Source organism: Artemia franciscana, chromosome 4, assembly GCF_032884065.1.
Source record: "Artemia franciscana chromosome 4, ASM3288406v1, whole genome shotgun sequence".
In the NCBI taxonomy this organism is placed as follows: Eukaryota; Metazoa; Arthropoda; class Branchiopoda; order Anostraca; family Artemiidae; genus Artemia; species Artemia franciscana.
Window position 1 is genome coordinate 36,826,291 of NC_088866.1, and position 27,196 is coordinate 36,853,486.

Sequence of the window (27,196 nt, forward strand, 5' to 3'; positions counted from 1 at the left end):
TTAATTAGAATAAATAGCTCTTTTAAAAGTTCTAAAAAACTTTAGCGTAAATAGCAGGGTACTGAAGAGGGGTTGACCCCCCTCACATATGTTTCATATAGTTTCTGTTCGTTTTCAGTTTTAATGTTGTTCCTTACTTTCAGTTAAAAAAAAAAACTTGTTTCTTTTTTATTTAATTTCTGATCGTTATTAAATCATGCTGGGAAATCTGGCTCCCCTCCATAGAAAATTTCAATCCCCCGCGAGAACTTTCTCCAAGAGAAAATACTACAGCATAATCCTCCCGACCCTACTTCCCCCACCATAAGAGTCCCCCCTGAAAACGTCTGTATGCTTCCTAATAATCAATACTATATGTACACAATGGACAAAGTTCATAACCTGCAGCCCTTCCCCCGGGGACTATGTGTGTGTGGGGGGGGGTAGGTCATCCTTAAACAGATAGTTATTAGATTTTTCGACAATGCTGAACAAAATCGCTATCTAAAAATTTTGATTGGGTGACTTTGGGGAAAAAATTTGCATGGGAGAAATTTACATTGTCATAATTAGACTTTAAAACTATCGATCAACAGCTGAACAGTAGAGCTGGAAACCCCAGCTAAATTATGCCAAAAATGGACTTGTTCTATTTGATTTCTGAAAAGAGGACTTGTAAAAAAAAAAAAAAAATGTAACAAAGCGAATTAACTTTTTAGTAGTCACCATGTATTAGAAGTCCTCATAAATGAACCGTGAATATACCTAGGAAATTAATAAAGGGGTAAGGGGTAAAACCAATAGCTGGACTGAGGAGAGCTTGTCACATACTTTTGTATAGTTTCCATCTTGGCCGCTTTCTTTAATTCATTAATAGTTATTTCTTTTCTTTTTAAGTTTGATTTAAATAGAAATCATAATTTTTTAAAACTGAAATTAAGGGGCAACATTAAAACCAACTGATATTATTCTATTTAAGAGGGAGGGGCTGCCCCTTCCTCAACCCCTCGCTCTATGTACTAAAGTCCTGAAGTTCGGTCATTTTGTTTCAGGAGTCGTTTTCTTAAAGAGTAGGACAAGAAGTCGAATTTAGCGTAAAAAGCATGGAATGAGGAAGGGGCAACCCCTCAAATACGGAATAATTTCAACTCGTGTTGAGTTTTAGTGTTGCTCCATACTTTCAGTTGAAAAGCTTTTTCCTTCAAAAAAAATCTAACACTAAAAATCTTGTTAGAATCTAAACTAGAAATCTAAAATCTAAACCATTACCATTTGAGCAATGAATTTCACGATTGTTGACATGAATTTTAAGTCGCCTATAAATTTTAGAACAGCATAATTTACAAGTAGCCCGTTTTCTTTAGACGTTTCATTACGTTAAAACTGCGTATCACTATTAAAGCCGTTTAGCCTGAAAAACCAGGATTTAAATGAACGAAGGCACGCTCTCAATCTGTTTTTTTAAAATGCAAGTCTATAATTTAGAGTTAATTACAAAATAAAGAATAGCTAATTTGCGTGTTAAAAAAACATTACCAAATTGTACTCAACCTGAAATAGGACTAATTCAGGAATGGCCAAATAGCCAAAATGGATTTCACATTGGAAGATAGGGTAAAGTACTAATTGGTTGTTTGAGCTCTACCGTCAATCCTAACTAGACTGACAACCCTGCCAATCCACAAAGTGTTGCAGTACCTCTAAATCATGGTTCAGAGCTGCAGGAAGATAAAAGCGACATTAAATAGGGTTAAATCCGAACCGATTAACGGTGCAACATAATTCGCAACTACTGATCCCTTATAAAATCTAACTAAGATCCTATAGTGAATTTAGGTGACATAACTGTATTCCTTTCTTCCTGAAGGTCCAATCGAGCCCAACATTGCCGTATTTAGGGAAGGGGCTGTGGATTTTGATTCCCCCCTAAATATTTATCTTACTCGTAAAAACGTAATAAAAATGAATAAGAACACATTTTTGACGCGTCTTTTAAAGTTTTCTTGTACTCCCTCCCTCGAGCCAAGATCTTGGATACGGCCCTGGAGCCCGGTCATCCAGTACCAGATACAAGGTTTTGTTGAATGACAGTCGTTAGTGTGTCAAGTAACTATACTGATAAAAAAAAGTTGGATGCCTTAATCCCTCCTTCTTCCACAAAGACTGGATCAGCTGCATTTTGTAAAAGGCCTAGCCAATAGCCAACCTCTTATTCCCCAAATGTATTAAGACCCGACGCCACATTCTGATGGCTATTCTTATGAGAAGAACTTAGTCATCCTCCTTTTTCCTTCTCAACAGAAGTCGGATCGATAGTTGAGATCCTACAACCCCTTTATGTAAATAGTCTGAGGACTATAATTCAGACATACCTCCTTTCATTCCCCCCCCAAAGAAGTTAGATTGATCTTGGACCATGAAAGAGACAAAATAGGAAATTAACAGTTCGATCTTATCAGCTTGGACTGATATCGAACAGCCACTTCTGGTAGATTACCCTATGAATTTTTTTGGGGATTTCCCTCCCCTTAATGGGGTCGAACCATTTCCTGACCCAAAAATCCCACAACGTGGAAATGAGATGGTGGATTTCAGGATTATAAAAACGTGTCCCTCCTCCTCTCTTTAACCCAGAGAGGTAAGATCGGATCTGGAATTCGAAAAAAAACAAATAAGACGCTAACTCTTGCTTCCAGGAGAGGGAGGAGGCTTCGGAAAAACAGGTAGCAAATATAAGAAAGTTTCAAGACTTTTTTCAGTCATCATCAGCCTTACTATAAAGAAAAAAAAGAAAAAAATCACAAATAAGAGTCTTACGATGTGGCACAAAAATACCTTTCGTTTCTACTGGTCCATCAGTGCTAAGTACTTCTATCATATAACCAAGTAGAGGTGAAGCACCGGTTCGTGAACCACTCCTCCAGGTGACAGTTAACGTCGAAGAACCTCGACTAAGAAGACGAGGCTGGGATGGTGAACCAGGAAGAGCTAGTGGATCATTTGTGCTTCTGAAGAAAACGACATTTGGGTTTGTTGGTGACTCAATGGAAAGAGTTGAGCTCCAAGATGTTTCCCCTCCACTGTTTCGAGCAATACATGTATATGTACCAGCATCATTTTGTCTTAAGTCTAAAATTTAAAAAGTTACTTTACTTAGCTTCATTCGCACCTTTATTAGCACACAGCTGTACCCTATGCTGATGGCCTCTACAGAGATTTCCGTAAATTGTCTTTTATAACCCTGGAATTGGAAAAGACAGGTGAAACTTCTTCGATTAGTCTATGATACATATTTTGACGAAATTGCATGTTAGGATATGACAAGGAAATGAAAAGTTAGAATAAAATTTGTTAGCTTAGGTTATTAACCCATTTCTGATATTTATAACCAGATTTAACCTAACCTAATTTAGCCAAACCTAACTAAACCTAACCTCACCCAACCTAACTTTTCCAATCAAAGCTTGCATAAGACTGAAAAAGCTAATTCGCAAAGCTAATTGAATCCAAGCAGAGAAAAAGGAATTTTGGACATTCACTGGCGAATGTCGGCATTAACCAAATTTCAGACAGATTGACGCAGTTGCTACAGAATGATTGTGGATTTTTGTTGTCCGATTGTAAGATAAGAAAGCGTTACTAGAAAGATCATATTCCCTCCGAACTACATGATCAGTGAAACGTTACAAGAAAGCCCGCATACAAAATAACGAAGCCATGTGACTGAACATATTTGGCTTCTTACTCCGTAATGCTTCTACTAGATTAAAAATTATTCATGGTAAGAAATTTATATCCCTTGTCGACACCTGTCTAATTACAAGAAGTGTTGCTTTAACAATTCGTAGCGACCTTTTGGGAAAAAAAGAATTAATTATATTTACTAACGGGACTAGATAAATTGCTTTAAAAAACTTCGACTAGGTCTTTGGCATGATTCACTTTCATCACTTCATCGAGAAATTGTGTGAGAAGGTAAATGAAGACTGTTCTCGATAAGAATATTATATGTTCATATACAAGGGTAGTTACGGAAAAATAAGTTTTATATAAGGAAAATCATATTTATTCTTGAAGCAAACAATAAACAAAAAAGATTGAAAAATTTACAAAAAATTAAATATCTACTGTATTATTGTTTTATTTAAAATAAAACTAAACTAAGTATAATGGGTAAGTCTCATTACTTGAAATGAAAAAGCACAAATGGGATTGTGCGGAACAGATATTTATCAACCGTCTGACGTGCAACAATATTTCTACAATTCAACGGTGAATCAATCTTTACTGTGAGTCATCTATGAAATAGGTAAAAATAATTAAAAAATACTCGAACCAAATTATCCTAAAAAAGAAGCGGTAATCAATAAGAGGGACCTAAGGCCAGATATATCCGGTCGATTGAAATTATGCACAACCATGAATATAGCCAAGAATCAGATTGGTATGAACCCTTCGAATTTAAATAAAATACTTATTTTTAATTAAGCTCTCTAACCAAAAAGGCTGTGGGACGAATTGGGCAGTATAGTGGCATTTGCTACCAAATATTTTGTTGCCCTCAGTCTCACCCTGGTTTTTGAAAAAAAGAGCTTTTCGGTATTTCCATTGAAAACGGAAAAAAAAACCTACAAAATTGTCCCCTCGCTAGATTTTGAGAAATTCATTTCCTCCTCCCCTACATTTTCGAAAACTGACACCAATGGAAACGTCCAGATTAACGATACACGGGCATCTCACTTTACCTTGCATACACACTACGATAACGTAATGATCTCTAATGCGTCAAAGTTTATTTCATTAGCCTCTCCCGACCAGGGTATGGTCATTATCCCAAGAGTGATAACTATAATTTTATTAATTTTGTTGCGAAAACAACATTTGGCCTCGAGGTTTATTCATTAGCCTTTCTCCCCAGGGTATATTTCAGTGTCTTTGTTATAACCTTGTCGAATTTCTTTAGTGTGTTAAGCGTTCATGTTTCAAATAAAAAGAAAGCAGAATGCCGATTCAACGTTTATCTTTTTCTTCTACTTTGACACATAAATGAAATTCCGTTTGGCAATGGTTTAAGCATAGGGCATGGTTGCCAGACCAGTTTTTTTCTTTTTTTTTAATTAGACAATTTGTTTCTGGATAAGTAAAATTCCACGTGCAAGTTTAAGAACTTCAGTACGTTATAAAAAGAACTTGTCAGGAAAAAAAGTATCACTTGGTTTAACTGAATTTTATTAAGCAAGTTCTTAAATTTCCGAGAACAATTGCAAAAATCGATTTCGAGAGAATCTAAAGCTGTTTACCGTTAGTTACTAACGTTCATACAGTTGAAAAAGTCACAAAATTCAGCTATGAGGCTTTAGTGGTTCACTGTTATTTTAAAATGATCCTCTATTCAACAAAAGTCAGAACGTAATGAAAAACATGTATGCTTACATCAAGCATTTTAGGGTATACACCTATCAATATTGTTTTATTTGAAGAGGAGTTATAGGTCAGATACTAATATGACGGTTGTTCAAACCAAATTTTCTAGATTTTACTAATGCGGCTGTTTTTTGGACCAGTCCGGGTCCATTTAGTACCTTTCCAAGTGTGAGATTAGACAAGAAAATACATTTCCAAAGATCAAGGTACAGTAACAACATTTTCAGGATGGCGAACATGGTCTACCAGTCTCATTTGCTTAGCCGTCAGTGTCACTCTTTTGTTAATCTACTTCAAACTTGAATTGTCTGCGTCAAATATGAGACTATATGTTTCAAATTTGAACTTATAGTAGCATGGAATTATGATTTTACTCATAAGAGTAGTATTCAATGGCTGTCAGCGATGCCTTGACTAGAGACATAAAATACCGCTTCTGTTGATTAGTTGAAAGTGATCTCATACAACCGATTTCATCCAGTCAAAGCTAATTACATGCTACTGTTGGTTCAAATTTGAGACAGATGGTGCAGTTTTTAACACTCGTTTTACAACGCATGTGCATTGACAGTATGCAGGCACACTGGTCCAAAATGGTGGTACAGGTGTGTATATTTCTGAAATGACTGCGATACATGTGAACGATGTTTGCAACCATGAATTTTCCACGAAACTTAAAAAAGTTGCAAACTCCTAAAAATACTATAATAACAAACAGGGAAACCCATTCAACCCCTAAAACTACCATTATAACAAACAGTAAAGCCTCTTCATCCCCTAAAACGACTATAATAACAAACAGTGAGCCCCCTTCAACCACTAAGACAACTATAATAAAAAACAGTGAACCCCCTTCAACCCCTAAAACAACTATAATAAAAAACAGTAAAACCCCTTCGACCCCTAAAACAACTATAATAACAAACAGTGAACCCCCTTCAACCCCTAAAACAACTATAACAACAAACAGTAAAGCCTCTTCATCCCCCTAAAACAACTATAATAACAAACAGTAAAACTCCTTCAACCCATAAAAAAACTATAATAACAAATAGTAAAACCCCTTCAACCCCTAAAATAACTATAATAATAAACAGTAAAATGAAAATCAAAGTAAAGATATTACATCAAAAATTTAAGTGATTTGAAACAATAAATGTAAAAGAACCGTAGGTAAATTAGTAATTAAAGGGACCACCAATAAACTAATAATGAAAAAACCTATAGCCAAGAACAATAAAAGTATTAGGGATAATTTCAGTGTTGATGATAGTAATTTCAATAGAAAACAAATCCATTAATACTAGCAATTATAAAAGCATATAATTGCCCATTGCGACTAGAAACTAAACGAATGCTTTTGCCGTGTTCGAGCAAAGAAGCAACATTTTCGTATTTACATATGCATCTTATGCCACACAATGCTGTGATAGCTGTAATTATGCTATTCAATAAAAGTGCTAATAGTATACCGGTCGGTTATTCGCTTTTACAAGAGGACTCATTTAATTTTCTTATCATATTAAAGTCTCATTCTCAACATTTAATGACAATAAATAATCATCATTTATTAGAGAATTCTTTGCAAGATTTTCCCACATTTCAGGAAAACAATACACCATTCTGTGTTTCGGGCGACTGTTTTGTGATGTAAATAGTAAATGAAAGAGTTGGGCTTTGAAACTTTGCGGCTTTATTCTGTCTAGAGGATGGCTTTCCAAATTGTGTCTATAGCAACTTGGGTTAAGAAAAAAAAAAGAATATTACACCACACAGGCATATCTTCAATTATCAAAAGAAACAGAAAAACGAAACTGGAAACAGGAAAAATGACTTCTCTTTTTTATTTGAGGGTTAGAATAGTGAAAGTTTTGAACACCTTCGGTAAGAATACCAACAGTGCTTTTTCTGAAATACCACCTGGGAATTTCTCTTCACTTTTGTTCTTAGTCTTGTCAAAAGAGCTCTGTAGACCCATTCTGACCTTAAACATGAAACAAATATAAATACAATATTTTGACATGAGACTAAGCAGAAATTCATGTTAAGCATAGGAGGGGTTGAATTTAATAAGATTCCCCCTTTAAAAACTCAGTGGGAAGATTTTATTTCGGAGAGAAAGAAGGATATAAGACCCTCTCACCGATAAAGTAGGTCAACTACCAACTATAGTTGCCTAAGTACTAAATATAGAAGAAACAAAATAAAGTATGCTTTCTTATTGCAGCTATATTAAAATAAAATTACCTTCAATTCGAAGTGCACCGCTTTCTGTAATCCCGAATCTTCCTTCTGGGATAATAACTCTTCCATCTTTTATCCATGTAGTAGTTGCTGCTTCCGCCTCACACTGAAGTGTTCCAAGGGATCTTAAGGGTAACGTTTGGTTGGAAGGGCCAATAGATATAACTGGAGGAATTTTGGCCAGCCGGCGACTTACAAGGAGAAGACGAGTCGGTGAAACATCCGCACCACCAGGATTGACAGCAACACATATGTACGTACCAGCATCTTCTGGTGTTACTTCCTAGAATTGAAAAATAAATGTATAATAATATCATTAAACATGGATTATAACAAAATATTTTTCGCTTTTATGGAAAAAGAAACTCGTTACGGAATATGATGAAACGGTGGCCGGCGTTTACCCCCGTGGAAAATATTCCGTCGGAAAATACTCCCACTCCCCATCGGCTGGTTAGTCTCCAATCACTTTTGACTTGTAAAAAAAAGGACTAGAACTCTCAATTTTGATCAAATGAGAACCCTCCAAATTTTCTGCGACCGTGATGGGGAGACGTGGATGAGGAAGGGGCAGGTTCCCCTCCTATACGTAATAAATTCTGCTCATTTTGTGGTTTAATGTTACTACTAACTTTCGTAATAAAAGCGTAGACCAGAAATATTGCCATAAATCATAAGGGAGTATATGTCAATTTCACATTGTTGATGCGTTTTTAAGTTTTTGCCCCCCCCCCCCAAAAAAAAATCCTGGTTATGACCCTGGGGATTATACATCAATTTCTACCTCCTCTTCTCCTTGTCTCTCCCTTAGAACTAATTCTGTATTTATCTGATGGCTCAATGAGAACTGGGATGTTTAGGCATTAAAATGCACTCTTTGAGGTATCTCCCTCCCTTACTAGATACAAAACAATCAGAGAGCCCCGTTATAGAAGTTTGAGTACCTTTATTAGTTTTGTAGTTTTTGTTTTTGTACAGTTTTTTTTTTTTTAGTTTTTGTACCTTTTTAAGTTTTGTAGTTTGTTCATTACTTATACATAGTATTTGTTATTGGAAAACATGTGGATATTTTTCGCAGGGGAATTTTCTGCAGGAGTATTGTCTGGGGAAATGTTTAGCGAGGAGAAAATTGATGGGAATAATTTCCTTTCAGCGGGGATTAATTTTCCACTTGGGGTATTTTCCGAGAGGGGGTATTTTCTTCGGGGGTGGTATTTTCCAGGGGGAGGGGGGTAATTACCTGGAACCAATAAAATAGCTCGTGGTAACGAACTGTAAGTAAGGAGCGACTCAATCAGATAATAACGTAAAAATTCTATAAAAAAAAACAAAAAAAACAGAGCTTTGATAACAATGGACTTATCAAAAGCATTAGCTTTTTTATTGATTCCAATATATATATATATATATATATATATATATATATATATATATATATATATATATATATATATATATATATATATATATATATATATATATATATATATATATATATATATTATCTTTAATGTCAACCATAAAAAGCTACAACCCTGAGAATATATGTCAGATTTTCGGAAGGGGGGGTATAACTCACCCCCCCCCCCCAAAAAAAAAAAAAAATCAAAGCAATCTTGATGAAACTTATACAATCAGATTCAGCATATTATAGAACCCTACTGTTGAATTTTCCAGGTCATATCTACAAAAAATATGGGATTTGGCATTTTCTGCCAGAAGAAATATCACGAATCATATCCAACCAAAGGTCCTAAAAGATGGGGAGAAAGCTTATTCAAACATAAATTAAAAGTTCTAGTGCCCTTTTTCAGGGACCAAAAAGATTGGCTGAGAACTAGCCCCCCTCTCATGTCCATTTTGTCCTCAGAGACATCCGATCAGGATTCTAAGATATCCACTTGATTCAGCATAGTTGAGAGGTCTAATAACTATGTTTTTGGTGACGACATGACCCTGCCTAGTCCCGGGGGAAAAGGTTTTGAGTTACGCAATTTACCCATATTGTTTGCGTATAGTATTTCTTATTTGCAAATATACGGATATTTTTTTTTAGAAGCTTGTTTTTGCGGCGAAGTCGGGATTCTCCACGGGGAGAATTTTCCGTGTTGGTGAAAGTTTCCGGAGGGATTTTTCCAGGACAAATGTCACAAGAAAGGGAAGGGGGTTCCTGAAAAGGTCCTAAAAGATGGGGAGAAAGCTTATTCAAACATAAATTAAAAGTTCTAGTGCCCTTTTTCAGGGACCAAAAAGATTGGCTGAGAACTAGCCCCCCTCCCATGTCCATTTTGTCCTCAGAGACATCCGATCAGGATTCTAAGATATCCACTTGATTCAGCATAGTTGAGAGGTCTAATAACTATGTTTTTGGTGACGACATGACCCTGCCTAGTCCCTGGGGAAAAGGTTTTAAGTTACGCAATTTACCCATATTGTTTGCGTATAGTATTTGTTATTTGCAAATATACGGATATTTTTTTGAGAAGCTTGTTTTTGCGGCGAAGTCGGGATTCTCCACGGGGAGAATTTTCCGTGTTGGTGAAAGTTTTCGGAGGGAATTTTCCAGGACAAATGTCACAAGACAGGGAAGGGGGTTCCTGGCATGTTTCGAAAAATGGCTAGAAATTAACTATAATAAACGTTTTTTTTTCAACTGAAAGTAAGGAGCGGCACTAAAACATGAAACAAACAGAAATTATTCTGCATATAAGGGTGGCTGTCCCTTCCTGAACCCTCGCTCTTTACGCTGAAGTTTCACGTTTTGTCCTGATTCTTCGACTACTCAAATACAAGGGATGTTCAATGAGAAGTATTTTTAAAGAACTTTAAGACTTTAGCAAAATAAGCAAACAATCAATTTAATAGGTTTCAATAAACACTTAGGAACGCAATTCGGAAATTATAATCGCCTGATGAATGTCAAAAATTACATAAACCATTTTCAATAAGCTTATTAACCGTGGGGTAGGCGACATGGTTTCTAAAAATAATAAAGTTTTAGCTCATCACAGATGTTTCAAAAATGTTAAAAAGACTATGTTGAAATTCCTGTTTATGCACTGCCTCCAAACTGAACAGTAAAATTTGTAAGTATTTTTACTGACTGATGGTACAAGTGCGAAATTCTGAATTGGAGTCATTATAGTAAAATACCTAAAGTTTAGAGTAGTTACTAGTTTTTTGCATATTTTGCAGAAATGAGCACTTCAAAAGCTTTAAAAACAGTAATTACATACTTGACAAAGAGGTTCTCATGTTTACGAAGCTAATATTTAAGAGTTTTCAAAATTATTTTTTGAAAATATCAAACTTGAATTGTATTTTGAGCGTATTAAAAAGCCCACTATGCAATATTAACATGTTTTACTAATGGCTTCCGGTTCCAACCAGGGTTTCTCAGCCTGCTAGTTATAACTTGCTGGTTAAAATTGAAGCATAGGAATGAAAAATCAAACCACAGTAGGGACATATTCCACAAATAACGTTTGTTGTTCATAAATTTTGTATAAAAAGTTTCTGAGCTATTTGTCTGCAAGCAGGGGACTAATGTAGAAATCAAACACACTAAAAAAACGGCACATCCAGGATTTTTGTTCGGGGTGGGGGTTACAATAAAGAACTTTAAAGAACATATCGAAATTTCGTTTATATGCCTTTTGTTTACGAGTCAAACAACAATTTAAGGGGAAGGGGGTTTAAACCCTGCAGCCCACTGGATATGACCAAGCATTGAAATCAAATTAAAAAAAATTACGTACATATTTAAAAATCGCATTTTGTTTGTTACAAAGGTATGTAGGCTATTTAAGAATTTTGGCCTTGGTGGTTATGAACCTAAAAATCCTTCATTTTTATTCCTTCGAGAAAAAAAACACTGTGAGCAAAACTAGGATTTTTTTTTTGTAAAAAGGGGTTTAAACTTCCACTCTTAGAGTTCTTAGATATGTTGATCCAGTTTGATCAACAACATACCCTTTTTTAAAATATGTTCTTCTTTGTTCCACCTATTTACTTGTATTAATAATTTGTAATCGATAACGTTTAATTAACGAATTTCAAACATTTGGGATCAGCATTAAAAGTAAATTCTGCTGGTGCATATATTGTTAACAACACTTCGGTTAAGCTACTATTGAAACTTTCTATTTGTAGAAGAAAGTAGTTTTTTAGTAGAAAGTAGAAACTTTCTACTTTCTATTGAAACTTTCTATTTGATTTCAGCTCTTTCCTCGCCTTCTAAAATCATTAACAAGCCTTATATCAGATTGTTTATATTCGTTAAAGTTTTAAATTCACCTCTTAACATATGCGGAATATTTTTTAATTAAATTGCTACAAAAATATGTTTTCAAAGATAGGGCTTTCTATATTATGAAGACTGAGATGCAATTTCCCTTTGAAAGAACTCTCATTTCCACTAACGACCAATACAAGGAAATCGAGAAAGTAAGTCCCCCTTTATTGGTTATATAAAACACTGTTTTCTGAAGATAAGGTTACTGTCTCGAGTTAAGTCCTCAGGGACTAAGGCTAAGCCTTCTTTAATTTTTCTTCCAAGATTAGAATCAATGGATCGGTAGTCTGAAGCAAGCGCAAAAGACTCACTGAAAGTTCTAAGACAAAGGAAAAGACTTGGTTGACACTTTCAGGTGGAATTCGAGTCAAAAAGTTTCTTATACATTTTTTAAAGTCTTGTTGTTTCTCGGAAGGGTTCCTGCCAATGTCCGTGGGTGACATTCCTACTCAAAATATTTGTGCCTACAAAATCCTTAAACACCGATGAAATTACGTGCATAAAATTTAATTTTGGATATTTCAGGCATTACCTCCTTTGCAAAATATTTGAAAAACAGAATTTTTTGGTTCTAATTACCAATCTGGATGCACTGGTACAAGAGTATCAAACTGGAATGTAAAAAATTGGGGTTGAAGAAAGGAATGGTAGCCTACCTTACATGACGTAAAGTGTAAGTTACATTTAAGAGAGGTTTAGTTCAAAGAGTTTATAATATATACATATATATATATATATATATATATATATATATATATATATATATATATATATATATATATATATATATATATATATATATAAATATAAATATATATATATATATATATATATATATATATATATATATATATATATATATATATATATATATATATATATATATATATATATATATATATATATATACAGAGCCTACAACCCTTGTCAATTAGAAACCGAAATCCTAACAATCAGAGTTCTAGTTATTTGCAACAACAAAGTCTATTATTTATCCTGAATCTTAATATGCAGAACTTGTTTATTTCAATAAGGTATTAGCTTATCAAAATGTGTTAACATATAAAAATTCATAAGTTATTTGCGCCCATATTTTCGTGAGTGTGTGTGTGTGTGGGGGGGGATTCTAAAAGACAACTAGTCCTAGATTATTGAAAGAGGATTCGTTCAAATACATAAAAGATATAGCGCTCCTTTGAAGTTGCAAAAGAGATCGCAACACATAAACGTGTTCCATTCCACGATCTTGGTCAGTAAAACAAAATGTTGGCCGGAAATATTATGTAGCACTCAGTCGAAGAACCACTGAAAAGGTATTTATATAGCCTTCCAATCTCAGATGTGAAGCTGGCATGGAATATATCATTCATCCGAAAACACGCGTGCAGTCCATGAAAAACGAACAAGTTGGACGTTTTATCCAAAAAAACTAACGGCTACAAAGATAGTTGGACACCTTCTACTAGGGTGTAAGCCAATTGATTCTTTTAAGGGAAGAGGGTTACCTAAGCCCCAAAAAAACGTCTTGGGCCCCTATATATGTATATATATATATATATATATATATATATATATATATATATATATATATATATATATATATATATATATATATATATATATATATATATATATATACTATACATACATACATATATATATATATATATATATATATATATATATATATATATATATATATATATATATACTATACATATATATATATATATATATATATATATATATATATATATATATATATATATATATATATATATATATAAGGTAAAGGATACGGCATTAGACTTTACAGTCCGTACCGGCTGTGCTGATCTCCGTTTCTTGGCCCTTCAGACAGGAAGTGCAATGGGGGGTTGGGGGCCAGCCATCCTGTGCTTTCGCACACCCTTCCTGTTTACCTTCCCCAGATTTCTCCAGGTACCCATTTAGAGCTGGGTCGACTCTGGCTAAGCTTATAGAGTTACGCTACTGACCCTTGTCCCAAACTGAAGAATTGGTACATATATATATATATATATATATATATATATATATATATATATATATATATATATATATATATATATATATATATATATATATAATTTATATGGTTCGAAGTTCTGGTGGTGAGAGAGCAAATCTTATTACATAGACAATAGTATATCTTGGTAAATTATGCTTTATTTAGAAAAGGAAGTGCACCAAAATAGCATTTATTCTCGAAGCATTGTTCATAAAAAGGCAAACTTTGATATAAAGATTGGGGTAACTGGGTTTCAAAGGGGTGGTAGCCCTCCTCATATTAAGGGTAATCTTAGGTATGATATGGAGAACAAATTAAAACTAAATTTAAAAAGCAAGCTTTACAAATAAAATGAAGACCAGGGCAAAAATTTATAACGACAACAACTTATTCTGCATAGGAGGGGGCTTACCTCTCCTCCAATCTTCGCTATTTACACTTAGAGTTTTACTGTAGCCCAGTGCTTTAAGATCAAGGCCTCAAATACCGGGGCAAATGGAATGCGATGAAAATTATTTTTCACAATGCCTCAAGAATGGAAGAGCTTATCGATACGTATTTATACTATACAGTAATACTTTCAGTTAAAAAGCTTTAAAAGACAGTCGGTGAACAAAAAACTTGGGATTGCTCATTAACAACATTTTTATGTATTCATGAAGGTTTTTTTAAAAGCTCAATAAGATCTTAACGCACGGAGGGGCAGAAATAGAAAAGGGTAGTATCCCCCCCACTTCCATGTACAGAAGATATTATGCTTACTTTATCAACGTTACTATTTATTTTCACTTGAAAAAAGCTTGTTGTTTTGAACTAAATGCAATTAGAATATAAAATGCTAATTAGAGGCCGATATAGGCTAATACCAAGACACTGAAAAAGTTAAAATAATCAGAGTCAGTATATTTATACAATCAGAGTTAGTACATTTTTGATCCGCATAAGAGAATATACTTTTTTTTAGCTCTATCGCCCATATTGAGATTGTATGGTCAGTAGGTTTCATTAAAGGTGCCGAATCTTATACGTTGTAATGTAGGTATACTCTATGCTGTATCACGATTTTTTCTTTTTTTTTGGGGGGGGGGTTGGTGGGCAAAACTTTAATTAAGTTTTTTATCTTTTTTGGGGGGGAGAGGTAAGTGGACTTGGAATTCAGAGATAGAGGCAAATATCCTTCTTTTGGTCCTAAGATAAAAGTGTACGACGTACGCTGCGGGTTTTATTTTATTTTGTATACCTGTCTTCTAACAGGCCTGTTAGCAAGCTCTATACAACGACTATAAATAAAGATATAGTTTCTTAAACAAATTGGCAATGTTAATTATCCAATTAACCATTCTTATAACAAATTACCAATGTTGGTAAAACTATGTAGGATAAAGAAAATACTGTTAACAGCAATATTCCTCTCGATCATCGCCAGTTTATTTAATTACTTCCATCAAAAATTTTGTCAAAAATTTTAATAGACTCTTTTTTAATCCTTTTAATTAAATTTAAGGGAAAACACATTAATTAGTTGCTTGTGGAAAGTGTCTTTGTTTACGGTTAGGAATTTCCCTCCAATTCTTTAAAAGCAGCTATTGTTCCCAGTGTTCATAAAAGTTGGACATGAAATGGATTGCTTCATCTTAATCAAGCCGCTTGTTTTGACGTGAGAAACTATTCAACAATTTTTTGTTCCCTTGTCGAGCATGTGGCGTAGAAACTGGATATGTCACCTTCTTAATTAGGCTAAACGAAGTTCTCCGGATTCTTCTACGGGAGATTAATGCTGGAAAATAAATTTTTGAGTTTTCTTGCTACAATGCAAAATATTCAACGGATAAAATGTAAACATTAAGCAGGTAGGTCTTTTGTTGGTTCATACTTTGTCGTTCACTGAATGATAATTTGCTAGGAGGGGGTCAACAGTTAACAAATTCTGGAAGGACGTATTTGATTATAGGGATATATAGAAACATGAATAACAAATCCTTCCATATGCGTGTCAACTGACGCAGATCGTGTACTTGAGACAGAACTGCAGGCAAAACAATTTCACAAAAACAAATTTTGATGTTTCAACAGAGAGTAAGATTCAGAGTACGATTTTGATTCAGAGAAGATTCAAATTACAAAATGATTACAACCTTTAGATTATTTATTTCAATTTTGTGCCCCTTTGTCCAGGGCAAGTTCCCCCTCTGTCCCTTCCCTAAGACCACCTCTGTCCTTGAACCTTCCTCCTAAGCAGGTATGTACGCGGAATTTTGTCTCAGAGGAGGGGCTGCAAAAACAAAATAAAAATAGGTTAATTAAACGGAAAACGTACCAAATCATGGTAAAATAAAATTACGAACTTCCAGGGTGAGGCACAGATCCAAAACAGAGGGTAAGGTTCATAATAAGTATTTTTTTTTTAATTAACTGTTTTCAACAACAAAAAGTTTGTCTCTTATTTTAATTAAATAAAAAACAAGTTTTTCAACTGAAAGTAAGGAGCAACATTAAAACTTAAAACGAACAGAAAATATTACGTATACGATGGGGTTCGCCCCCTCGTCAATGCCTCACTCTTGAGGCTAAAATTCGAATTTTGTTCAAATTCTTTAAGAATGGCCCCTGAATCACAAAGCCGTTTAATTAGAATAAACAGCTCTTTTGAAAATACTAAATATACTTTAGCGTAAAGTGCGATGTATTGACGAGGGGGCGAGCCCCCTCAAATACGTAACAATTGCTGTCAATTTTAAGTTTTAGTGTTGCTCTTTATTTTAAGTTGAAAAATAGCTGTTTTGTAATATAGTTTCTGATCGTTTTTAAATAATGTTGGGAAATTCTCCTCCCCCACGAAAAATTCCTTCCACGTAGGTTACGGTTTGTGCTATATACTTGCAAACTAGGTGGGGGGGGGGGGTTAAATTAACCTAACGCAACCTTACCCCATCCCTAATGTGCAAATATTATAGCCCAAACTAAACAACTCTAATGCATTCTGTAACATGTCATTTGTCTTTGTCGCTATGAAATTGGCTATCTTAGATCTTACATTAAGCAAACTTCTCGAGCGCGTTCTGGATTGCACGGGAATACCTAAACTTTATTTATCATTTCTATATACTAAATCGCAAGGCATATGAAGCAGAAACATCATGTCACAATATCTCTTGCGTGACACAGTTGCATAGGAAAGATGTAATTTCAACTCCTGACAAAGAAGGTATGAATGAATTTGGACATGAGCTTCAAATTGTAGAAATATTGACTTTATTTAACGCTTGATTAAACGGGAATTAATGTTTCCCATGGCTAATGAAAGTTATCATTCTATGAAACCAAATTTATTCGAATTAATTTTTTCCGCTTCGACCTAATGACAACGAAGAGAAACATAAATTCAATTAATATGAGCGTGACAAAAAGATTTAAGCGAATAATCACAGAAGAAGGACAACACATAAGACTCCAAAAGAAAAAAACTTCCACGCCGATTACTAAGGGATTCTATACTGCATATATGGATGCACTATGTGTGCACAGGTTTTGTCTCTAACATGGCCACTGGTCTTACATTCACGCCTAAAAACTGTAGGTTCTAGCCTCTGTTGCGCCTGAAGCAAAATCCTGAGTAGTCTACCTTGCCTCCTACAGAATTTTCAGGCAAAATTTTAATAAAATTTTTACTTTGTTAACAAAAATATTTTCAATTTATCAATCAATTAATAATTTACTGTTTAATTATTTTTTATTTAAATTATTTAATTATTGCCAATTATTTTAATTTAATTATTATTATGTCATTATTTTTAATTTATTTTGTTTTACCAATTAATTAATAAATTATAAATTATAATTTATAATTTATTAAAAATAAAATTTCAAAAATAACAAAATGATTGCAACCGTTAGATTATTCATTTTAAATTTTGCACCCCTAAAATTCTTGTGCCCGGCGCAAGCTCTGTCCCTACTCTAAAACCGCCTCAGCCTCTTCCTCCTCAGCTGGTATACACACAGGATTTGTTTCAAGGGGGGGGGGGCTTCAAGAACAGAACAAAAACAAGGGAATTAAAACGGAAAGCGTACTAAATCATGGCAAAACTAATAAAATCACGAGCTTCTTGGGTGAGGCACAGCCCCAAACCCTCCCTCACGTCTGAGTAATTGAATACTGATCTGCTTTCACGCGTGTATTAGGTCATACACGGCCCTCCGGCTGTGCCTATCCTGATGTATGTACATAGGCACCAAGTACATATCCCCTTATCTATCACAGTTCATTAATCTGTCTTATTTAATCCCTGATAAGATCTCGTCCCCTTTTGGCGGTATTTTAAGGAGGATGTAAGAAAAAAGTCACGTTAGAATATTTATACATTTATATACTAAAGAAAGGATTTGTAAGCGGCTTTGTCTTTAAGTGTCGAAATAAATCACTTTGAATAGATTGTTGAACAAATTCAACGTCTTATTTCTTTTGACAAAAAAGCTTGAATATTCTGAACAAATGGCTTTATTTCTAGGATGAGAAAAATGCCATGTAACGTTAAATTAGTTACCTGGACTAAATGTGATAAAAACTTAAATGTTCTCATTAGAATAAAAACGAATGTTCCTAAGGTTTTTTACACCTTTTAACCATTTATTCTTGTCAAAAATATTTTTTGTGTGTGTCTAAAAGACCTTTCATGTTATACCACGTGTTTCCAAAAGTTTGGAGTGAGTTAATCGAAAGAGCGATTAAACAAAATATTTTCATACGATTAAAAATGAGTTTTTTGTTATCTTTTGGCGTGAGTCATGGCTGTTTAATAAAATAAGAAAGAAGAAATCTGTGAAAATGTATGTGCCTAGCTGAATAATTTTTCTTCCTTTTAGCCTATAATACGTGAAGTTATGATTGGTAGTCTCTAAGCCAAAGATACTGAAACACGTCTATACTGCAGGTCTGTTTTGCTTCAGTCGATAAATGGAACCAAATGAATAAAAATGCGCTGAAGATATCTTTCAGATTGTCAAACTCATTTTGAGGAATAACATTTAAGATGCACCAAGGCACGCAAGTTGAAGGAGAATTTAGGGATTGTACCCCCTTCCACCCAAAACATGAACATTTTTATCATTTTACTTCAACATGATTGCCATATAAGGCAACGATGTACAAGGGAAGAAATATAGGCTTCAATTTGAAGAACTTCAGAATCTCTTGACATTTTTTTCATACAATTCAACTCATTGCTGCTTTGGAAATTTTTCGCGATCCTCCAGAAATTACTTTCTATATACAGGCCTCGTTCGATGTCTGTTTTAAGTTCTGGTTCATTTAATATATTATAATACAAACTTGAAATTGTTGCAAAGCGATGCGGAGAAAAGTTGAATAAAACTAATCCCGATAAAAAAGTGAACGATAACGTGTCGTCAATCAATTTGAACAAACTTTTATATACCCCGAAGTGTTGCTTTGAAAAAATATAACAAAGCAGATTTCCCCCAACACAGCTATAATCCCGTTTGAATGTTTATACTTAGCTAAAGGAGGCGAATAACAAATCAAACGGGGAATACTCCAAGACAGATGTTGTTAAAAAATATGCATCAATTTTCTAAATTACCTTGATTGTCAATGTTCCGTCGTCCGTCACAGAAACTCTGTCGCCGTCAAGTGACATGCCGACACGGAGCGTTTCCCAGTTATTTAATCCTTCTTTTGTCCAAAATAAATCGGGTGAAGGTAATCCCTCAGCAGTACAAGGGAGGGATGCTGTTGATCCTGTTTCGACCCGAATGAATCGCTCAATAAATGTTACCGTTGGCGGCACTGTAAAAGAAACATTTGGTGACTCGTCAGGAAATTGATTATTAATTCTTGCACAATTTTGTTACACGCGGGAGAAAAGCTTTGTGAAGTTCAGTGCAACCAATTTGCACAATCTGTATACTCTTCATATTTTTGATTTGCATAATGCATAGATATCAGCAGAATTATATTGGCTGCTAGTTCCAGAGCAGTCACTCTGTTCACGGCATGTCAGTACCCTATTATTTTCCATTCAGTCCCAATAACGATATCTTCAGCTTGGAAGTTTTATACCGGGTCTGATTTTCAACGACCAAAAGGACGTCAAATATGACTTTTACCCAACCAGGAAAAACCAACCTTTCGAGGAGGGGTACAAAAAACGAATAAAAAGCTTGTTTATATTCATTTTTGTTACGTTTTTACGAGTCGGAAAAACATTTTTTAGGGGGGAGGGTAAAACCCCTGACGCCCTCCCCCCTGGGTACGGCATTGATAGCTGTACAAGTCAAAACTGTGTTGGGTTGCTGATTGAAGCGAGATTTACACCGCCTCTCCCCAGCCCCTATGTGGACTAAGATTGATAATAAAACAAGCAATAAACAATGTGAAATAAAAGAAAACTTAGAAAAAAGACAATATTACAAACAACAGCCTAAATTAGAATGAAGCGAAGGGGCCACAAAAAAAAAAAAAAAAAAAATTGAAAAGTCTGAAGATTCAAACTAAAAGCAACATATCATTTTATTGTCACAATTCAGTGAATTTTGGTTTCCAAAATCTGTTGTTTATTATTGTTCATGAAATAGTTGGGAAAGGGACCTTATGATATTAAAATAGACATTTTCGGGATAGTTTTGGGCAATATCTGATTCTCAATAAATTATATAAGTATTTTCGCTTAATCGATATAATAAAATATCCAAACTGATAATCTATAGCTGTCTTTCTTCTGATCCTCTTAAAGTGATTTCCATACACCTTCTCACCGTCAAGAGTTTTGTCAGGCACTTCCGCATACCTTTTTTGGTTTTCGGTGCGAGGAAAAGGTAAAACAGCAAAAATGGAAAGAAATAAAAAACACCAAGATCTTAGCGCGATACTTCTTCCTCCTGCGTACAACTCAAACAACTTTATTATATGAAAAATTAGACTAACTACACACAGGAGTTAACCTCAGACGAAAAGTGTCTATCTATCTTATTTGTGGTGAAAAACATACAACCTGAATGGTTGAAAAAATTCTTGGTACTCCCGTACAATCCAGAACACACTCGAGAAGGTTGCTTATGGTAGGATCTAGGATAACCGGTTTCACAGCCACAAAAACAAATAGCGGGTGACAGAATGCATTGGACTTGTATACTTTGGGCTATATATTTGCAAATTAGGGTTGTGGAGGGGGTGGGGGTAAGGTTAATTGGGTTACTTCACCCCCACAACCCGCCCACCCCCTAACGTGCAAATATATAGACAAAATTATATTATTATATAAAATAAATATTACATTTTATCATGTTTTGGTTCATATTATTAACCTAGCTTCACTTCTCGAGTTTGCTCTGGATTGTACGGGAGTACCAATTTCTTTAAACAAAATCAAGGTACATGAAATAGCCATATATAGGTATAATTTATTCAACATATATTGCTTTTCAATTGTGCTGAAAAGCAAAAATCTTTCAGCAAAAATTGATTATCTACAATTGTTACTACTACTAACAACTCAATGAAGCACCAACCCATCTGAGACCAACAGCTGTCCATGCCCCTCCTACACACTATAATATACTGAAAGCTTCCCTCTTTACCATCTCCCATGATATCAAATTACCTTCAAGTGCTTTATTATGATCTGGCAACTAACTGCTTTTTGTTTGGCCCATGATGAATGGCCAAAAAGTACAAAATTTGGCAATCTGTCATCCGTCATCTGTAAAACGTGGCCAAGCCATCTTAACCTTCCTTTCAGTATAATCCTAGAAAGTCATGTAAAACCCTCTTTCTCGTAGAGCTTATTGTTTAACATGTAGCAGTGAAACTAGTGCATAGAACATGCTTTGGCAATTCCTTCAGAAAACGTAGTACAAATCTTTCTATGCTTTTCGAGGTACCCGCTTTTAAGAGCCATATCTGACCCCTTTTCTGACCGTGGCATTCAATATTTGTAATCTTAGTCCACAGACTTACCTTCCTATCCTTCTCAATATTTTTTACGGCAAAAAAAACACACCACCTCGGATATTTTACTCTTTTCATCTCCTCTATATGTTCAATTTCCCCCGATAATACTTTCCATGTAAGTGAAGTCATCCCCTCTGTCCATTTTTTCGTCACTTAACGTCACCTCTTCGCCCTCATTTATTCCTCGTATAATCCTCGTATGATCGTGTTTGATCACAGACAAAAAGATAGAAATAAAAACGTCAGAAATACAAATCTACAAAATAAAAAGTTAGTTTTGCTTCCATAATAAATTCCCGTCTCCAAGGCAACTAGTGATAATGGTAAGAATAGAGCGACTAAAATTACGGCCAATTTCTCGGGCCAAAAATTACGATTAATTACGGTCTTCCATATCAAAAAGTCTTTCATAAAACAAATACTCTATAGTACCTAAACAAATGAGGGGTCGGGGGAATACTCATGATATTGGCCCGATTACCTACTTGAAGAAATTTTCTAACTAATTCGGGGGTTAAACACATATTGTGAAGTTCCATGCCTAAAAGTCCTTGACGAAATCCAAAAAAAAAAAACTTTGCAAGTATACACCTACCTATTTATACAAATGAGTGAGAATACAAGTGGGAATACTTCGACATTAAACTATAAAGATGTCTTTCAATCCAGAGCAAGCATCAACCAGAATATTTATTACACGTCGGGAACCAAACCAGGAAATATTCTTGGCAAAAATGGTTGCCATTGACAGATATCTTCATCTCCCCCAAAAAACAAGATATTTCATCTTCTGACATGGAAGAATTTTTATGTTTTTTCGTAACTTAGTCTTTTGAAGCATAAAACAGGGTAAAACAAAATCCATCCATCACATAACATGCTATGCATGTCTAAAAGAAAAAAAGACAATAATAGAGTTATCCTTGGACGCGGCGGAACTACAAATAAATGTTCAGTGAAGTTACTAACAAAATCCAAACACGTTTCACTCTGATTAAAAACAAGCATTCATGGTACATTGGCATATTTTCCATAGTTTTCTATAAAGTTAAAGTTGATATCCAACTACTAAAGTATTTGATCGAACATTATTTTATACTTGCTTGACATTTTCGAATCAAGTTGCCAAACACTTATGACAAAACAGACAACCAGCAGAGGCGCACTTGAACAGCGATTGTTTATGTGGGATATGACATGACGTCATTTCCAAAATTCACCTCGAAAAGCAAATGTAGTCATAACTCTAGTTTTGGTCTAATATTCGCAAAATTTTAGTCGGCAAACCAGGAATGTGCAAGCAGAAACTATGGGATTCAGCCCAACCTGGTATTAATGCATAAATGAGGAAATATCTAGAACTTAATGCTTAAAAATGGCTTTCTTTAACGTTGTACATCCATTTGCAACTGCCTGTATCAGGGTATATTATATTAAAGCCATAAGCTCATTCCCTTCAGATGAGGCCCAACAAAGCTAGTGATTATATTAGGTAAAGGACTAGCGTTATACCAAACCTAGAGAACTAAATAATACTAGAAAGTCCTCCTACTCTGTTCGCAAGGTCAAATTCTAATGCCCTTACTACGAGTCTAATTTTGGGCATATTTTCCATAAAGTGGCTCGGAGGCATCAGATCTTTAGTACCTTTAGAAATTTTCTTCAGAAATCGCTAGTTTCTGTACGATTGTATTTTGTTCTCCTTGAGGTTGGTGTATCAGGATAGGTTGAGATTGTTTTAGCTGCGGCTGATCTTTGCTTTGTTTTTTCTTATTTATAAACCTGGGTCATTTCTCCATTTTTGAAGTTTAAGGTATCCATCTGAAAGCATTAGGACTTTTTTTCAATATGTAGTTCAGAAGTGTTCAAACACATTTCATGTATTTCAAATGTTAAAAATGCTTCAACTTCAAGTAGCTTGTAATTGCTTTGGTCTGCTCTAGCTCTAATTTTCATTTTTTTTTTTTTTCCTGGTGAGACAATGTACTTCAAGAAAAACTATTCCAATAATTTATCTCCACAAGGTGAAATTTACTAATATAACTACACCCATTATATACCTCCTGGTTCTTCATTTTCTTAGACAAATGACTTTTTATGAAAATAAAACAGAAGCTGTTTATTTATTAAGAATGTACGCTGGAGGCATGGTTAAATCTTAGATAAAATCTAAACATAAACTGCTTTATAATTTCAAACTGAATACATTGTAGCATTTGCGGTTTACAGTTAGTGAAAAACAACGATAAACTAAAACATCAGGATCATATTGATTTCTCTCTGAACATTTCTCAGTAGTTGTTTAACCTAGCGTTTTGAATTTAAGTTTTGTTTGGCTAAATTCTATAAAACTCAAAGTAATTAACTATCAAAATATTTCCATGAGTGGCAAAACGGTAATTTCGCGAGCTAGAAAGTGAAGTGCAAAGAAAATATAAAACTTCAATTATCATACTATTGAATCAATACAAAAATTTTACCCGAAATCAGTTAGTGGTTGAACCAGAGACAAAGAAGAAGAAACAATCGCGATCCCTCAAACTAAAACAATTTTTGAGGAATTTAAGGCTTTTTTTGCAATTCCTATAAGTTTCTTTTCGTGAAAATTTTCTTTTTCAGATTAAATAGTTATCGTTTCTGAATTTTCATACGGAGATTTTGCTCAATAGACAGTTTTTTTGTTTGTTTTTTCAATCATGTTTTTGAACTGTCGATTATTACGGACTGTGGTTACTCTTTACTAGGTTTCTAAAGAGGTTGAGAGGGGAATCAGTACAAACAAGAGATCATAAACCTTTGGTGAGTGGTTTTGACCATGTAGATTCATGTGGTAGGCTACACTTTTCATTCTATTCAGTGTTTCCACTGGCACTCAAGTGCACTTTTCTTCTTGATCATACTTGGGCTCCTCTGCGCTTCGAAAATCAATTAAATATTGTACCCAGTGGATAGAAATGGTAACCACCGAAGGGGCATCAACTTTCAGAAATCAGTACACCAGGTGGCACGTTTTATGCGTGGCAGAACTGTACCAAGTGTTTCGGGGTTGTGTAACACTCGGCAAAACTGTGCTGCGTGCATGGTACTTCGACATGTACATAAGATGGCGGGATGTGGGCAACCCCTTGGCACCCACAAGAATATTTTCCTGATAGCTAGCATATAAACACTCTTAATAAAATAAGCTATATGACCCAAAAATATTTTATTTTCCAGTCATTTATATTGGTAGTGCTTTTATTGCCGATCTACATCTTTGTAAACATATTTTTAATTTCTGGCAGAACCTTTTATTGGATATTGTAAATATGGAGATAGAAATATCACTCTCAACCTTCTCTCTGACATCTTATATTATCCGTCTCAAAATAATTTCGACAAAAATTCCGCAAAAAAGGATAATATAACGAAGTAGATTGTTAAAGGGTAATATTATTTAGGGTAAAATAATCACATCTCAGATGAGACTGCGTTCCAGACCCAAGTGTGCCAATTTTCGGCTGCTTTGTGCGACAGCACTGGTGAAAAAAAAAAAACACGATTATAGTGATGCAATTTAAGACAATTGAGTAGGCACTAAATTATTTGTGAAGTATTGTAATGTTGAACAGTGACTCAATTTGTTTAAAGTGTTAGAGGGGGAAATTGTGCTATTTTAGTGGATATTCGAGGCTATAGCACTGATGGATCTAAACATACTTTCCATATTCTTTTTCTTCGGCTTACTACATGAGTTTGATTAAATATATAAAAAAAATGTTGTCCGATTAGCGATCATTTGCCTCAATTCAATATTTTTTTTTTAATTAACAAATTTAATTTTTGTAGCAAGTCACTAGGCTCCTTTGGACCTAGATTTTTGTACATTTGTACTCCCAACTTTTGTTTATTTTTTGGCATACATGGGTGGGGTGCACACATATACAGGCTTGAGATGTGTGTAAGGGGATAATTCCCGATGGGAAAAGAAAGCAGAAACCCACAAAAATATTTTTGAAAAAGTGGTTTTTAGAACCCAGTCTGGGGAGGTTTCTCTTTATCCCCCTTCCCTTGAACGAGGGACCAATCATTTGTATATATTTCAAGTAAGATCATGAAGATCAAAACTACCAAGAAATTAAAAAGTAGAATCAAATTAATTGATTAAATCAGACAATTAATTAACAAATGGAATTCGTACAAACATTCAGGATTGAACACTGAATTAAATTATCCGCAAACTGAGGACATTCAACTGCCTATGAGTTCTCATGCTGTGTCAACCTGTTATACAATTTCAGTATCAATTACGTAAACAACATAGATTTTTCGGTCTAGAGATCACAGTATAGAAATGTCTCTTCCATGCCTGTAAACTGAAAGCCGTTGAACACCAGTTATACAGAGACAAAAAAAAATGTTAACTTTTATTCGAGCTAAATAGGCATAAAAAAAGATGGCTATGAGTCTACTAAACGACGAGCTAAGGCCTGTAATTATTTAGTAAAACCTCCTTCAGTCTTTTTGCAGCTGTAAACTAGTGAAAATAAGAAATTTATTTCCGAACCGACCATAAGCTCTGAAAGAAGTTATCCTTAAGCATCTACATTGCTTAAACATCGTTTCAGTTATTAGTAAGTTGAAAAACAAGTTTTTTCCACTGAAAGTAAGGAGCAACATTAAAACTCAAAACAAAGAGAAAGTATTACGTATATGAGGGGGTTGCCCCCTCCTCAATATCTCAATATTGCTCTCAAGTCATCCTCAAAGACAGTCATTAGATTTTTTGACAATGCTGAACAAAACGGCTATCTGAAAATTCTGATCAGGTGACTTTGGAGAAGTAACTAGCGTGGAAGGGGGACTGGTTGCCCTCCAATATTTTCGATTACTTAAAAGGGCCCTAGAACTTTTGATTTTCGTTCAAATTAGTCCTCTCCTGATCTTCTGCGATCACTGGTTCGATATGATCACCCCTGAAAAAAAAAACACGCATCCGTGATCTTTCTTCTGGCAAAAAATATTAGATAAAATATTAGATAAAATATTCTCAAGTTTTGATGAGTAAAATTAAATTTGATGAATTTTACATATTTGGAATGAACATCATAATTCATTTCTTTTGATACATCTATTGTTATCAAGACTCTGTTTCTTAGAGTTTTGGTTACTATTGAGCCGTATCGCTCCTTACTTACAGTTCGTTACCATGAAATGTTTGAAACTGCTGCGGCAAAAGAGACCTGCTAGTCTGTGAAAATCTCTAGGAACCGGTTGG

At 34.5% G+C, this 27,196-nt stretch overlaps 1 protein-coding gene across 1 annotated transcript in view; it reads right to left on the minus strand.

Annotated features, from left to right (window-relative positions):
* Nucleotides 1–27,196, minus strand: part of LOC136026372 (protein sax-3-like) — a 170,625-nt gene that overhangs the window by 76,043 nt on the left and 67,386 nt on the right. The window contains exons 7-9 of the mRNA XM_065702917.1: nucleotides 19,571–19,776; nucleotides 7,651–7,930; nucleotides 2,815–3,108 (exon numbers count right to left, since the gene is read on the minus strand). Coding sequence (XP_065558989.1) covers nucleotides 2,815–3,108; nucleotides 7,651–7,930; nucleotides 19,571–19,776 — 780 coding nt within the window. The remainder of the gene's footprint in view (nucleotides 1–2,814; nucleotides 3,109–7,650; nucleotides 7,931–19,570; nucleotides 19,777–27,196) is intronic.